Consider the following 16,161-nt stretch of genomic DNA (forward strand, 5'->3'; position numbering starts at 1 on the left):
ACTCGCCTGGCATGCCTGCGGACCGGGTTCGATCCTCAGCACCACATACAAACAAAGATGTTGTGTCCACCGAAAACTAAAAAATAAATATTAAAAAAATTCTCTCTCTCTCTCTCTTAAAAAAAAAAGAATTAAGATTTTCAACTCTATTTTATATAGTCTCTGTATTCTCATGACAGATTTTTAATATCAGTTAGGAATTGTGTATTATCTGTATCAGTACTATGTAGAGGAAGAAATGTCAAGGGCCTTGCATGCTCTGTGAAACAGACATGAGGTGGTTGTATCCAGGCTATACAACTTATTATGTGTGTTAGATGAATCTCTAAACTTCATCATCTGTAGAATTCTATCACACAGGGTTGTTCTGAGGGCTAAATGAATGATGTAGGTGAAGTCAACTAGCAATACCTTAGAAAGTGCTGAATTAATGTTTGTTGAAATTCTGTAGCTCCAGCATAATAAAGCTACAAAAATTTGCCATATTTCATTTTCCTGAAATATAAGATTGAGAAAATAATACTCGCAAGCAAAGTGCAATGATACCTTTGGAAAAAAGGAACTAAATTCTGAGTATTCATATTATCACTACCTTGCTACACCTCCATAATCTAAACCTTCTTCTCCTGGAAAAATCACCCACAAACGTCTTCGCAGATCTTGGGGACTGAAGTTCATTATCTACAAAATAATAAGAAAATTGGTAAAAGCAGTTGTGGAAACATCATTCTATCACTTCCAAATCTGACACTTTCTTCATTAAAGGTAACTCAAATCCCCCAGGACACAAAATGCTGTTTGTGATCTAGTTAACACCACACATATAGAAAACACATTAAATTTCAAAAACATTTTATATGTTATACATATCTGTATCTTTGTATACTTTATACATATATAAATTTCTTTTTTTCTTTTGATACCAGAGATTAAACCCATGGGCACTTAACCTCTGAGTCACATCCAATATCTTTTTAAAATATTTTTAGACAGGCTCTCAATAAGTTGCTGACAATGTCTTTGAACTCCCAATCTTCCTGCCTTAGCATCCCAAGGTGCTGGAATTACAGGTTGTGTACCACTGTACCCGGCTATGTAATTTTCTTTTAAATAGTGCTATTCTTTTTTTTTTTGGTCATTTTGGGGATTGAATCCAGGGGTGCTCTACCATAGAGCTATGTCCCTAGTCCTTTTTATTTTATTCTGGAACAGGGTCTCCCTAAATTGCTAAGTTTGGTCTCATACTTGCAATTCTCCTGCTTCAGCTTCCTACAGCTGGGAGTACAGGCTTGCATCACCATATCCAGCCTATTTCACAGCTTAACACTAGCTGTGTTCCAAGTTATGTTCCAAGAAACTCACTCAACACAGACTGATTACTCAGTGACAAAAGGGTGATTATGAATATGAAAACTAGAAATGAGCAAAGACTAGGGTATAGAATGATCTTGGAGACTAACATCAGATCAAGGGGTACGACCACAATTCTCTAAATGGTCTCAGTCAAGCTCCAAGTCCCACTAAAAAGTTGTCTGCTCCTACAGAGCAGGATGCAAACTGCCTTTCCCTTTTAATATTAATAATTGAGGTTCCATTAGAAAATGAACACAAGTATTTCTAAAAGCAAGTAGCCAGCTACTGCCAACTATCTCAATCTCTTTCCCCTTTGCATTCAGTTAGTTCTTGAGTTGTTGCTACAATGATATCTTGAAAATAATCACTTCTACATTTGATCTTAAACAAGGATTAGCCAGATGTTTTCAACACATTTGCCCCCATTGGCATGGCCAATCACTTAACATTTAGTTATAGTTGGTTGTTAGTAATATCTGCAAGATACGGCTGGGGTTGTGGCTCAGCAGTAGAGCGCTTGTCTGGCATGTTCGAGGTCCTGGGTTCAATCCTTAGCACCACATAAAAATAAATAAATAAAATAAAGGCATTGTGTCCAATTACACCTAAAAATAAATAAGTATTTTTTTAAAGTAATATCTGCAAGATAAAGTTGATTGATAAATTGATTCAGGTTCTGGGGGCAAGTAAAAAGAATTGTTGACTATTTTGAAAATCTAACACATCCTTTATCAGATACTGCCATCAATGACCATTTATTTTGTTTCCTACACCTAAATAATTTTTAATTGTAACAGTAACATGTTTATAATAAAAATCTAAGTAATTCAGGGTGTAAAAATGAAGTCATCCCATCTCCTTTCCCATTCCACAATGTTCATATGGATACTTTAAGACCTTTGCCCATTGATAACCTATTTCCCTATTTTTATATCTATTTCAAATCAAACACCAAACAGCATAGAAGTGGAAATCAGAAACTCACTAATCACTATGAGTAACAAACACTGAGGCACACGAGCACGCACGCACGCACATACACACATACACAAAACTATGTACATGTTCCTAAATGATAAATACTAAGGTAGTCTGTAATGAGATTAAATTTAAAAATTCAAGAACTCCAAACTCAAGTTCAAAACTGTTTGGGTTAAACTGTTAACACCAAAAGGTGCCTCTGGCTTAGCAGAACTACTCAGTAAACAAGACAATACCTGTTGAAAGGAATCCTCAAACAGTGTTTTTCTTGTTACTGTAATCTTTATGTGCTGTGGCATGGCCAATTGCTGAAATATAAGAATGATTTAAGTCAATTCTATTAAAATTACCTATTAAAAAACAAAAAGGGAAAAGTCTTACTTGTTCATAGAACAAACAAACAAAAAAATAACATGAATTTATATTCAGTAGTGTTTACCAATGCATTTGTGAGTATTCATGCTGATTACATATTATTTGATATAGGAGAAACAGGGAAAAAAATCTTATTCACAATGCTTACTTTATTTTTATTTATTTATTTATTTTTTATTGGTTGTTCACAACATTACAAAGCTCTTGACATATCATATTTCATACATTAGATTGAAGTGGGTTATGAACCCCCAATTTTACCCCATCACAATGCTTACTTTAGTGACTCAAATAAATCTTAACTTTATTTTAAAAAAACGAATTGATTTTTCTGGTTTCTCAGTTAATTAGAGGATTTTGAAGTTTAGAAATATTTTATAAAACAACATTCTAATGTAATAATTTTACTTAGTACCCATAAAATCATTAATTCAAGTAATTTATTTAGACATTAGAAGCAGCTGATCACATTTAGAAAAACACTCTAAACAACACGTTTGAATATATGTGGTCATTTGTGTATGAACATATATGTACCTATTAGTCATTTGTATCAAACAATAGATATGAAAATGGTCGGTCACAGATTATACATTAGAAAAAGTTTTAACATATTTGAAGATTTGAGTACTGAGGAAAAAGTGACAATGTTTTATTATTCAAATGATTTTAAGCTTAATCTTCTGGATTAAAAAAAAAAAAGCTACAAATTACCAGATCAATAAATGTATTTCTTTGTCCTAAAAATAGGGGAAGGAGGTTCTAATGTTTTCCATTTTACCTGTTTTTCCAGGAGTTAATCATTTTCAAAATTACTGTGTAATAATATAAGTAACTTAATAAACTAAAGTAAGTATAGAGATACAGTCCCAATACTAACCTGGCACCAGAACCGGAAATACTGAACCTTTGCCTTGAAGTCGCGAACATAGGCTATCTGAGGTCCATTGTCTCTGAGGAAGAACAAGGGTTAAGTGACAAATATGGCTGCTTGTAAAAGAATGCTGAAAGAAAGCAAACACCCCACTCATTTCATAATTTAGTGGTAAAAGACAAAAATACTCAGAATAGCACATTCCAAACACAAAATTTGTTGTTAGTGAATGTTTTCCCAGGTTCAATTTTTAGGAAAAGACAGAAATTTTGATCTTGCTGAAGCCACTGTTGTGGATTTTTTTATATATAGCCAAACCTAACAGGGCTGGTTAAAGGGAGTTCTGAGAATGCTATCTATGCTTTTTCCTTAAATAAAACTCTTCATAGTCATGTAGGCAAGACTGCTATCTAGGATAAAGACTGTTTCTCAATTTGTTCATATCACTTCAAGTCTGGCTAAGGAACTCTAAATGGAAATGTCATATGAGACTTTCAGAATAGAGAGAGCTGGAAAGGGAAATTTCTGTTTTTGTTTTTTCCCATTCCAATTTTCCCTTCCTCCATATTCCAGTACGGGAGTGCAGACTTTGACAGAAGAAGTTTCACAGCAGCTATCTGTCACAGACCATGGGATGATACTGAGGATGGAGAACAGGCTCTGGATGGTAGGACATAAAGAAAGAAACCTAGGACTGGGGCTGTGGCTCAGTGGCAGAGTGCTTGCCTGGGATGTGCACCACATTAAGAAAATAAATAAAACAAAGGTATTGTCTCTAAGTATAACTAAAAAATAAATATTTAAAAATAAAATAAAGGTATGTGGAAAGAAGAGGAAGGGACGAACCTAGATCAATATGATGTTCTGGGGCTTCCCAGCTAGCCCTGGACTTCACACCAACTGGTTTTCTCCTTAGCCTACCTTAAATTTCATTTTCTAAATGTTGAATGAATTTCAGTATAAAAATAAAATTGATTTTGTTATTGACTTTGTATCCTGTGACACTGTTAAATTCACTTACTAGTTCTAATATATTCTAGACTCCTTAGTATTTTCTATATATGTTATCTGTGTGTGGTGGTGGGGAGACAGTTTTACTTCTTTCTTTCCAATTTTTTCTTTTTCTTATCTCATTGCCATAGCTATAACTACCAATACATTGTTGAATGACAGTAGTGACAAGTAAACATTCTTGTCTTATTCTTTTTTTTTTTTTCAGAGTAGAAATTAGAAGTTTATTAAAGGACAGCAGAAAAGACTTCTCCCGGAGGAAGAAGGGGACCCAAGAGGTGGAATCCCTCTTGTCTTATTCTTGATCTTTTGGAGTACTTCATCATGAAGTGTGATGTTAACTATGGTTTCCTTTTTGTGGGTAAGAGCTTTTCCAGGTAGCTAGGGCTTTTTTTTTTTTTTTTTTTTTTTTAAGAGAGAGAGAATTTTTAATATTTATTTTTTAGTTTTCGGCAGACACAACATCTTTGTTTGTATGTGGTGCTGAGGATCGAACCCAGGCCGCACGCATGACAGGCGAGCGCTCTACCGCTTGAGCCACATCCCCAGCCCCTAGCTAGGGCTTTTTATCATAAATTTGTATTTTGTCAAAAGCTTTTCCTGAAACGACCATAGGTTTTTTCCTCCTCTAATCTATTAATATGGTAAATTTTATTGATTTGGATATATTAAAACTTTCATTATTGGGATAAACTTCACTTGATGGTAGTAAAATAATCCCTTTTATATCTGGCAATTTGCCATTATAATTATTAAGAATTTTAACAGCTATGTTCTCAGAAATATTAATAAACAAATATTTAGTCTTATTTTGTTATACTTTTCTTATTTGGTTTGGGTACCTGGATTATAGAAACTTCATAAAATGATTTGGGAAGTGTTCCCATCCCTTATGTTTTGTGGAAGAATTTGAATAGGATTGATACTATTTATTCTTTATAAGTTGGATAAAATTTACCAGTAAAGCTGTCTAGACCAGTGGTTTTTGTTTGTTTGTTTGTTTGTTTTTCGGGTTACTAGGGATAGAACCCAGAAACCCTGTAACACTAAGACACAGTCCTTGTTACTTTTCATTTTGAAACTGGGTCTTATGAAATTGCCTAGGCTGGCCTCAGACTTGTAATCCTCCTGCCTCAGCCTCTTGAGTTGCTGGGATTACAGGTATGTGTCACAATGCCTGGCTACAAACCAAAATTTTGTTTATGGAAAATTCTTTAATTATGAATTTCATTTTTTTACTAGATAAAGGTCTTTTGCTTTAATACTAGTAATTTGTATTTTCTCTTTTTTCCTTTATCAGGATTACTATGGGCTGTCAATACTATTACTGCTTCTCAAAGATCCTTCTACTTTTGATTTTTCTACTGTTTCATTTCCTTTTCATTGATTACTGCTATTATTTTTATGTCCTTTCTTGTACTTACTAGGAGATTCCTCTTTCTAAGTTTATTAAGGGGGAAGTAGAAATCACTGATTTCATGCCTTTCTTAATTTTCTGATCTAATCCTTTAGAGCAATTAACTGTCTTCTCAGGATTACTAACCTAAATCTCACAGATTGTGATATGTTGTACTTTCATTAGGATTTAGTACAAAATATTTCCTAATCTCTCTTGGGATGTTCCCCCCACCCCCCGCCCCTTGAGCCACAATACACATGGCTGTGTCTCAATGGCCATTTTTTAAAATTCTTTTTCTTTTTTTTGCAGTGCTAAGGATTAAATCCAGGGCCTTGTGAATGTTAGGCAAGTACCCTAGAAGATATACTCTTGCCTGAACTATTTTTAAAAGATGGAGAAAAGCAGCATAATTCATAATAATGAAATTATGGTACCAGCCTAGGTGTCCATCAAGAGATGCATGGATAAAGAAAATGTGATTATATATATATAAAGAAAGTTTATTCAGCCATAGAGAAAAATGAAATTTTCTCATTTGCAGGAAAATGGATAGAACTAGAGACCATCATGTTAAACAAAATGAGTAAAACTCAGAAGGTTTTAGGTTATTTGAAGGGTTGTATTTTTTTTCCTTCTATGTGGAAGCTAGAGGAAAAAAAGGAAAAGAAAGGTGGGGCAGATTTCATGAAAATTAAAGAGAGATCAGTAGAGGAAAGGGATCAAAGAGTTGGAGGCAGGGAGGGACAGGGAAAGTGCTGAGGAGTGATTGGCCAAATTATATTGTTATATTGACTAACTTCTCACTGAGACATTCATTTAGATTTCATGCAATTATTGAGATGTTTAGGTCTAACATTTATTGTTTATTTTTTTCTTGTATTTTTTTGTTTTTCTGTTTGTCCTTTTCTGCATTCTTTTGGGTTATTTGAATATTTCAGTTTACTTATTATTACTAACCATCTATGTGTCTACATAGGCATACACATGAAAATAAATAAATAAAAAGATGGAGATAAATATACTTCTACTTTTATAAGCCACTATTGTTTTGGGTTTTCATGTTATATGTACCCAAACTTAATTGTAACTAAAATGAATGATACAATAGTATCTATTTATTTATTTCCATATAAATTACCTCTACAATTTCATTAATACTCAATTGGCCTCATTTCTCAGTTTTTGCTTTAAATATGAAAGCTTTTAATATGCATAAGTATAAAAGTAAATGATAATGAGGGGGGCATGCAGAACTGCCTTGATAAGAAAGTCACATAAATGCTAAAAGAAAACTATAAACAAATACCTCTTACCGATATAGATATAGAAATCCTCAAGAAAATATTAGGAAAAACTTTTTGCAAAATATTAAAAGGATTAGCATTTTAATCCTTTTGATGAAGTTGATAAAGTAGGATTTATTCTTGGACTGAAAGGACAGTTCAACATATAAAAAAAATGTAATATGCCACATTAGCAGAATGAAGAGGAGAAACCCACATGATCATCTCAATTGATGCAGAAAAAGCATTAAACAAAATTCAATACCGTTTTCGTGATAAAAAATACTCAACAGATGAGGAATAAAGGGAAACTACCTCAACATAATAAAGGCTGTATGTGAAAATCTCACAATGAACATCACATTGAATGGTTAAAGAATGAAAGCTTTTCCATTAAGATTAGAAATAATATAAGGATGCCTAATTTCATCGCTTCTGATCAACATACTATTGTTAGTTACAGCCAAAACAATTAGGCAAGAAAAAGAAATCAAAGGCATCCAAAATGGGAAGGAAGAAGTAAAATGATCTGTTTGCAGATGATATGCCTTTTTTTTCTTCTTCTTTTCCTGATACTGGGACCCAAGAGTGTTCCACCACTAAACTACACCCCCAGCCCTTTTTATATTTCATTTTGAAATGGGGTCTCACTAAGTTACCATGACAAGCCTTCAACTTGGCAAACCTTCTGCCTTAGCCTCATGAATCTTTGGGATTACAAGTGTGCACCACTGTGCCTGTATATTGACTTGATCTTTTGTGCAGGAAATACTTTGAAGATTCCACATAAAAAAGCTGTTAAAATAAGCAAATTCAGAAAAGTAGCAGAATATTTTAAAAAAATTCCTTTTACAATAACAGCAAAAATAAAATTCTCAGGAATGAAATGAAGGGTAAAAGACTTGTCTATCAAAAACTACAAAATACTGTTGAAAGAAATTAAAAATAACACAAGTAAATGGAACAATATCCACATTTCATGGATTAGAAGAATTAGTATTGTTAAAATAACCATACTACCAAACAGATCTATAGATTCAATGTAATTCCTATCAAAATAACAAGAACATCTTTGTAGAAATAGGACAAAAAAAAATCCTAAAATTAGTACATAATATCAAGGAATCCCAATAGCCAAAATCATCTTGAAAAGGAAGAACAAAGCTAGAGGATTTATACTTCCTAATGTTAAAACATACTACAGAGCCATAGTAATCAAAACAGTGTTGCACTGGCATAAGACAGACATTTAGACCAATAGAATGGAATATGGAAAGCCCAAAAAGAAACCCTCACCAACATATTGAATAATTTTTGACAAGGCTGCCTCGAAGGTTTTGATGTTGAATATCCCCAGGGTAATGGTATTAGGAGTTGCTCTGGATCTTTAAGATGTTAGACCTACTAGGAGATCATTACATCATTAGGGGGTGTGTTCTCAAGGGGGACTGTGGGACCCAGATTGTACTTTCTTTCTACCCACTTTAAGAGATGACCGTTTGGGCTGGGGTTGTGGCTCAGTGGTAGAGTACTTGCCTCACATGAGGAGACCCTAGGTTCAATCCTCAGCACCACATAAAAATAAATAAGTGAAATGAAGGTATTGTGTTCAACTACAACTAAAAAATAAATATTAAAAAAAAAGATGACCAATTACTTCTACATATTCTTCCACTGTGATATACTACCATTTGCCATGAGGTAATGTAGGCAAGTGGCAGTCCTCATTCAGCCTGTTTAGACTCTGGTCAAAACTGAGTGGAATAAATTTCTGTACTAAGTAGCCTATGTCACGTATTTTATTAAAGTGATGGAAAGCTGGCTAATACAGATGCCAAGACTAAGTAACGAAAGAAGAAGCCTTTTTAACAAATGCTGCTAGGAAAACTGGATATCCATGCATAAAAAATTGAGATTGCACCCTTATCCAATATCATATACAAAAATTAACTCAAAATGAATCAAACACCCAAATGTACAAGCTCTAACTCTACAACTCTCAGAGGGAAACCTAGGAGAAGAAAAAACCTAGATTTGGCAATAATTTCTTGGGAATGACACCAAAGGCATGGGCACTAAAATACAGACAAAATGGACTTTATCAGATTTTCAAGCTTTTGTGTATCAAAGAGCACTATCCAAAGTAAAAATGGAAGAAAATGCTTTTAATTCATGTATCTAATAAGGAATTAATATTCAGAATATAGTCACCCATGGCATAATGATGTTTCAGTCAATGACAGACCACATTTAAGATAATGGTCTCATAACGCCACAGCCATCTTTAATATCGTAGCACAACATATTACTCACGTCTGAGGTGATGCTGGTATAAACAAACTTACTGCACTGCCAGTCATAGTAAAATATTGCACATACTATTATACACATACTATTATGCACATACTATTATGCATAGTGCATAATACTTGATAATGATAATTAAAAACTATGTTACTATTTTTTTTAATATTTTATTTTTTAGTTTTCAGTGGACACAACATCTTTGTTTGTATGTGGTGCTGAGGATCGAACCTGGGCTGCACGCATGCCAGGCGAGCGCGATTATGCCTTCAATCATTATTTTAACTGTACTCCTAGTTATATAAAAACAAAGAGTTTACTGTAAAATAGTATTCCATGTTATGCTGGCAGCAGCCTCACATATCTTGTGTTTACTGTGTCTCTTGATTACATCATTTTATCCTGCACTCGATTTAATCGGGTAATCTGTTCATCATGGCCCTGGAAGCAAAAGACTACATCATCTAGGTAGGGTGCGTATACAACACAGCCTAGATTCACAGAAAGCAGTGGGTTTATCTAAGTATACTCTTTTGTTCATACAATGATTCATTTCTCAGAATGTATCCTCATCATTAATCAATTCATGATTATATATAGAAAACTAAAATGTAACCCCAAACCCCCAATGACTTGATTAAAAAATGAGCAAAGAAAAAAAATGGGCAAAGGACAGTACATAGAGATCTACTGGCAAGCCAACTCAAGAAATAGTAAGAAGGTGGGTATTGTGGCACACGCCTGTAATCCGAGCTACACAGGAGGCTAAGGCAGGAGGATCCTAAATTCAGGGTAAGCTGAGCAATTTAGTGAAACCCTGTCTCAAAATGAAGAAAATAAAAAGGGCTGGGGTTGTAACTCAGTGGTAAATTCAATGTGGTAGATTGAATGCTTAGAAATAACACACACACACACACACACACACACACACACACACACACATGCACTCACAGTGGGGGTGGGGGAAAGAAATAGTGAGATTTCCCTTCCTTGCTAATTCAGATCTTTGTCAAAATCTGAGAAATTAATTATCAGGCACAATGGTGAATGCCTGAAAGCCCAATAACTCAAGAGGCAAGGCAGGAAAATGGCAAGTTTGAGACTCGGTAACTTAGAAAGACCCTGTCTCAAAATAAAAAATAAAAAAGGTCTGGAAATATAGTTCAGTGGTAGAATGCCCTTGGATTCAATTACCAGTAACTGTCCCCTGCCCCAAAACAGAGAAATTTATTTTATTTTTATTTTCAATCTACAATGTTTGGAATACTTACAGGGCAGATTTTCCTGTGCGTGGATCTATATAGGTAGTTGTTCTTTTATTGTGGTCTACAAAATATGGAATTCCATCCACTGTGAATCTCATTTCCCAGCCTTCAGGTAACGGCTTTTCATTTAACTGACTACAAAACATAGGGAAAAAATATAAACAAGATTTTAAAGAGTTGTTGATTTGTCAAGTACAGAAACTAAAAATATCCATAAATATATATTAATGTAGTATAAAATCTTTTAGAAAACAATTTGGTCTAAGATTTTCAGTTGTGCACTAGACACTCTATTTGGACATCCTATGTATACGTTAAACACATCATTAGAACTTAACATTAAAAACCACTCAATCACCACTCAATTTTCCACCATATTCTTGGCCTATGCTCTTCTATCTACTTCATAACCCACCTTAAACATCTCATGATTAAATAAGTTCTGCCCATCTGTCTTAAAAGTCTTTATCTTCATCCCTATTTTCTACCTCCACAACCATCCTTACTCTGGGCATTAACTGTCTTTTGTTTAAACGTCCTCAACAGTCACCTAAATGGGTTTTCCTCCCTCTAGTCTCATTCTGCTCTGGCTCTTATATTGATATGGCTGACAGAGTATCTTTCTCAAATAAGAGACTGCATCAAATTAGTTCTTCCTTTAAAGTGCTAGCACTGTTATACCACTTCCAATGTTAAGTTCTATATTCTTCCACCTGGCATTTACTCAGTTTCTATACCTTGGCCTTGAATGTTCCCTTTTACATTTTCTCTGCACCCAAACTTCTAACTTCTTTACATAAATCCTGTGATTTCATGGAATATGGCTAGTCATAATTTTCCCAATCAAGACATGATCTCTCTCATCTCCAAGTGAAGCCTTTGACCCAAATCTCTATTATTCTTTTGTTAAGGCAACTCAAAAAAAATTTTTTTAATTAAGTATTTCTATTTCTTTAACACCTATCTTTATATCTTGAAAACTTGTGATACTAGGAAAACAACTAAATCTCTCTAAACTCCATCTTCTTTTGCTGGGTGCAGTGAAACATCTGTAATACCAGGGACTTAAGAGGCTGAGGCAGGAATATGGCAAATTCAAGACCAGTCTCAGCAATTTAGCAAGACCCAAAGCAACTTAGCAAGACCCTGTCTCAAAATAGAAATTTAAAAGAGCTGGGGATGAGGCTCAGTGGTAAAGTACCCCTAAGTTCAATCCCCAGTTCCAAAAATAAAATAAACTTAATTTTTCTTTATTCATAAAATGAAAATAACATTGTTTATGTAATAAGATTATACGAGGAATGAGGTAAGTAAGACGTTTAGCACAGAGTAATGCTTCATATTGTAATTATTATTATTCCTCCTACTACAAGAGATTGATGACTCTTTCCTGGGCATCTCAAAGTACTTCCTATTTATACAACTAGCAGAGCATCTAACACGTTGCAGTATTTCTGTTTGACAACAACTCCTCCCCCTTGAAAATATTATATGAAATTTAGAATAGGAATTACATAATTGACTTAATTTTAATCGGTTATCACTTAAAATAAGTGAGGTATTAGAATAAATAAACCTAAAACTTTTATTTTTACATTTCAAAATATTATACTAGAATAAATAGGGAACTATGGAATACCTCTTTTGCTGTCTTTATTTGTGTATCTGACATAATGGTAACCAGTCTTTTTAGCTGGTTAGGTGTAATAAATGTTGCAATATTTATCCATATGTGCTCGTTCATTTTTTTCTATTTTACAGATTCAATTTTCTCATCTGGTGGGTTTGGTACAAAAAAGAACAATAGAAATGTTCAAGTTCACCTCAGAAAAGAACAACAGGAGGATCTGGAGTCATTTAGGCATTTAGCCACTATTGCTGTTAATAGTGTCACTTTCCTCAACCGTACTTCTGCAAAATAAAGGGCTATACTTCAGAAAAACCACTGTTTCGAACCAGATTTTGTAAACTACATCAAAAGATTAAGAATATCTAGCTGTATGCATATAATTGAATATAAATATCAAATAAAATAGATTATAAAAAATACAAAAAAGTTTTGTTGAAATTTTGGTTGAAGGATAGGCTCAGTAACAAGTTGTCTTGAAAACAAAATAAATTAGAACTAGGTCAGTTGTGCTACTTATTGAAATATTATTCTACTATTTAGCTCTAAAACTTTAAAAGCTCAAGGGTGAAAAAATTATAGAAAGATGACTTGCTCAATTCTCTCAGTCTGAATCAGTGTTCTATCGCTGAGCTGTATGTCCCTATCCCTTTTTATTTCTAATATTAAGATAGGATCTCACTTAGATGCTCAAGCTGGCCTTAAACCTGCCATCTTCTGCCTTAGTCTCTTGAGTAATAGGAATCACTACTGTGTCTGGCTTGATTTATTCAATTCTATCCTTAGATATATTTTTTGGGCGGGGGTGGGGGTGGGGGGGTAGTGCTGGGGATGAAACACAGGGCTTTGTGCATGCTAGGCAAGTACATAACAACCGAGCTACATCCCCAGACTCAAAGATAAAATTTTTGAGAGAAATTAAAATTAAAAACATCTCATCTTTGAAAATCTTAATTATTTTTTCATGTAATTGAATATATTCAAATTAAACATAATAATTCCATAAAAAACACTGTCATTTGTTGGTACCCAAAATATATATTTTACATTTAAAGAATATCTTTAGAACAAAAATTATTGAAACACGTGTCATGAGGAATTAATCATTCCCAAGAGAAGTCTGGTCTTTGTCCTCAACTACTGGGAGGTGATCTGATGATAGAGACCTGGGACATACTACATCAGTTTTGACTTCAGGAGGAACTTGAAAATAGGTCTTATCTCAAACCTCCAGGTAGGGATAAAGACAAAGATGTCAGCCAAGAGAGAAGAATATGATCAAACCCAAATAAAAATTCTAGATACCAGAGACATCCTGTTCAAAACTGAACATCAGGGGCTAGGATTGTGGTTCAGTGGTAGCATGCTTGCCTTGCATGTGTGGGGCACTGGGTTTGATCCTCAGCACCATATAAATAAATAAAATAATAAAATAAAGGTATCGTGTCCATCTACAACTTAAAAAAAAAAATACCGAACATCAATATATATTGTTCCACACTGTTGGATATCTAGAACCTTCCCAAACTCTGCTCTATAAATCTCTTCCTTCTGCTGGTTCTATTTTATATTCTTTCTTTATGATAAACATGGTTGTTGAGTATAAGGTTTAGTGTAGATATGAATGAATTCTGAGTATCTGTAGTGAGAATTTTTGGCAGCTGGTCTGAAGGGGGAATTGTCTTGGGGACCCGCAAACTTGTGGTTACTATCTAAACTGATTGTACAATTTGCCAAATTCCTTGCATAATGGAAACATTTGGCAATCTGATAAATGAATGGTTTTATAGACTGTTACAAGTTGAATGTGTCCTACCTCCAAACGCTTAAGTTATAGCTACCAGTACCCTGGAATATGACTTTATTTGGATAAAGGGTTATTGCAATGTTTCAGTTAAGATGATGTCATATTGGCATATGGTAGGGGGTGGTGGTCACTGGCTCTGAAGAACAAGTGTTCATATAAAAAGAGGAAATTTGTGTTCAGAAATGTATACACAGGAAGCCATGTGAACACTGAAATAATGCTGACAAGCCAAGAATTGTAAGAAACCAGAAGTAAGATCTGAAATAGATCTTTCCCTAGTGACAGCAGAGGAAGCATGGTCTTGCTAACACCTTGATCTCTTGGGCTCTAGCCTCAAGAACTAAAAGACATTAATTTGTTCTTTAAACTACTCCATTTTTGATAGAGTTTATTGCAATGGCCCTAGTAAACTAATACACAGACTATTATGTAATGTTACTAAGATAAGTAATGTACTCATAGGTGCCACTTTGGTGTAGTTATTAAAACTTTAAAGACAAATTTGTGAGAGTTGTGTCGCTTTATTAATACATTAACTAGCAAGTTCTTTTTCTTTCTTTTTCTTTTTTTTTTGGTACTGGGTATTGAATGAAGGGCTTCACAAATACTAGGCAAGTGCTCTACCATTGAACTCTACCCCCAGCCTTAAGTTGGGTGGGGTTTTTTGTTGTTTTTTGGGGTTTTGGTACCAGAGAATGAACTCAGGGCATTTGACCACTGAACCACATCCCCAGCTCTATTTTGTATTTTATTTAGAGACAGGGTCTTACTGAGTTGCTCAGCACCTTGCTTTTGCTGAAGCTGGCTTTGAACTCGCGATCCTCTTGCCTCAGGCTCTGGAGCCACTGGGATTACAGGCATGCGCCAACATGCCTGGCTTATAATTCTTATAATGATGTATGCAAAGAATATTTTGAGATATCTACAACAATCACAAAATGCTTTTTCAAACCTTGTGATTTCTTCTGGTGGCAAAGTCCTAGGCATTGCTAATTCTACTAGGTCATAGCCTCATATGCATAATAGAAGGAAATACTAAATTTTACGTAAAGATTAGTAAAACTGAGGACATATTTTTTCCCCTGTAAGACACATACCCCAAATTTTATCCAGTAATCACAGATTAAGAAACCCTGCTTTATACTTACTCATCTGATTTTACTACTAATAAATATATAGAAGTGAATATTTGAACATAAGACTATTTTCACGTATAAGGAATTTTTTTCAGACTTTCAAGAAACTCTTAAGCTTTTCACTATATGAAAGTAAAAAATTTTCTCCATTGAATGGAAAGGAGATCAATGTTTAAGGCCTTTGAGGAAAGAATATGCAACTGAGTCAGAAATAGGTAAGCAATTTTTAAAAAGTTATAAATACACTAGTAACTAAAAGTTCTTACCCTTGATTTCTGGGGTCTTCCCATTGTGTAATTCGAGTGTTGTGGTTGACAAAATATACTCTGCCATTGCTATCAGTTCTCTTCTCTTTATTATACAAACAAACAAACAAACAAAAAACATTAATGTTGGCATAGTCTTTTTCCTGAAACTAAGACAAAACGAACTGAATTTGCCCATCTCATTGCATTATTGATTTTGTAGTATCACATCTTTTAAAAGTTTAATTTATTCTTTGACTATTAAATACAAACTAACTAAAGTTATAGAAATAAAATTACATCCCAGAAGCCAGACTTAAATCAATGTCCTACCCACCGGACCCTTCAGTTCAGTCAAACCAATAGCAGCAAAATAAGTTTTTTAGCTTCTTACATATGATATTTTTTAATATTCTGTGGTGTTGGGAATTGAACTCAGGGCCTCACACAACTAGGCACTCTATCACTGAGCCATATCTTTAGTTCAAAAAAATCTTTTTG

At 34.1% G+C, this 16,161-nt stretch overlaps 1 protein-coding gene and 1 long non-coding RNA gene across 13 annotated transcripts in view; one reads left to right on the plus strand and one right to left on the minus strand.

Moving 5' to 3' along the window:
• Positions 1-12,825, plus strand: part of LOC308647933 — a 39,507-nt gene extending 26,682 nt beyond the window's left edge. The window contains exon 3 of one of the 2 annotated variants that reach the window (XR_014021734.1): positions 12,607-12,825. This is a non-coding gene — a long non-coding RNA (uncharacterized lncRNA). Of the gene's footprint in view, positions 1-9,761; positions 9,832-12,606 lie in introns of those variants that run through there. The other variant, XR_014021735.1, reaches the window with a different exon arrangement.
• The window catches only part of ITCH (itchy E3 ubiquitin protein ligase), a 212,757-nt gene that overhangs the window by 21,294 nt on the left and 175,302 nt on the right, over positions 1-16,161 (minus strand). For all 11 annotated transcript variants that reach the window (XM_081292449.1, XM_081292445.1, XM_081292447.1 and 8 more), the window contains 5 exons: positions 15,682-15,766; positions 10,852-10,980; positions 3,590-3,662; positions 2,571-2,642; positions 593-681 (listed from right to left, as the gene is read on the minus strand). In XM_081292449.1, coding sequence (XP_081148575.1) covers positions 593-681; positions 2,571-2,642; positions 3,590-3,662; positions 10,852-10,980; positions 15,682-15,766 — 448 coding nt within the window. The remainder of the gene's footprint in view (positions 1-592; positions 682-2,570; positions 2,643-3,589; positions 3,663-10,851; positions 10,981-15,681; positions 15,767-16,161) is intronic.

This window comes from Spermophilus citellus (assembly GCF_964194105.1).
Source record: "Spermophilus citellus genome assembly, chromosome: 4".
In the NCBI taxonomy this organism is placed as follows: Eukaryota; Metazoa; Chordata; class Mammalia; order Rodentia; family Sciuridae; genus Spermophilus; species Spermophilus citellus.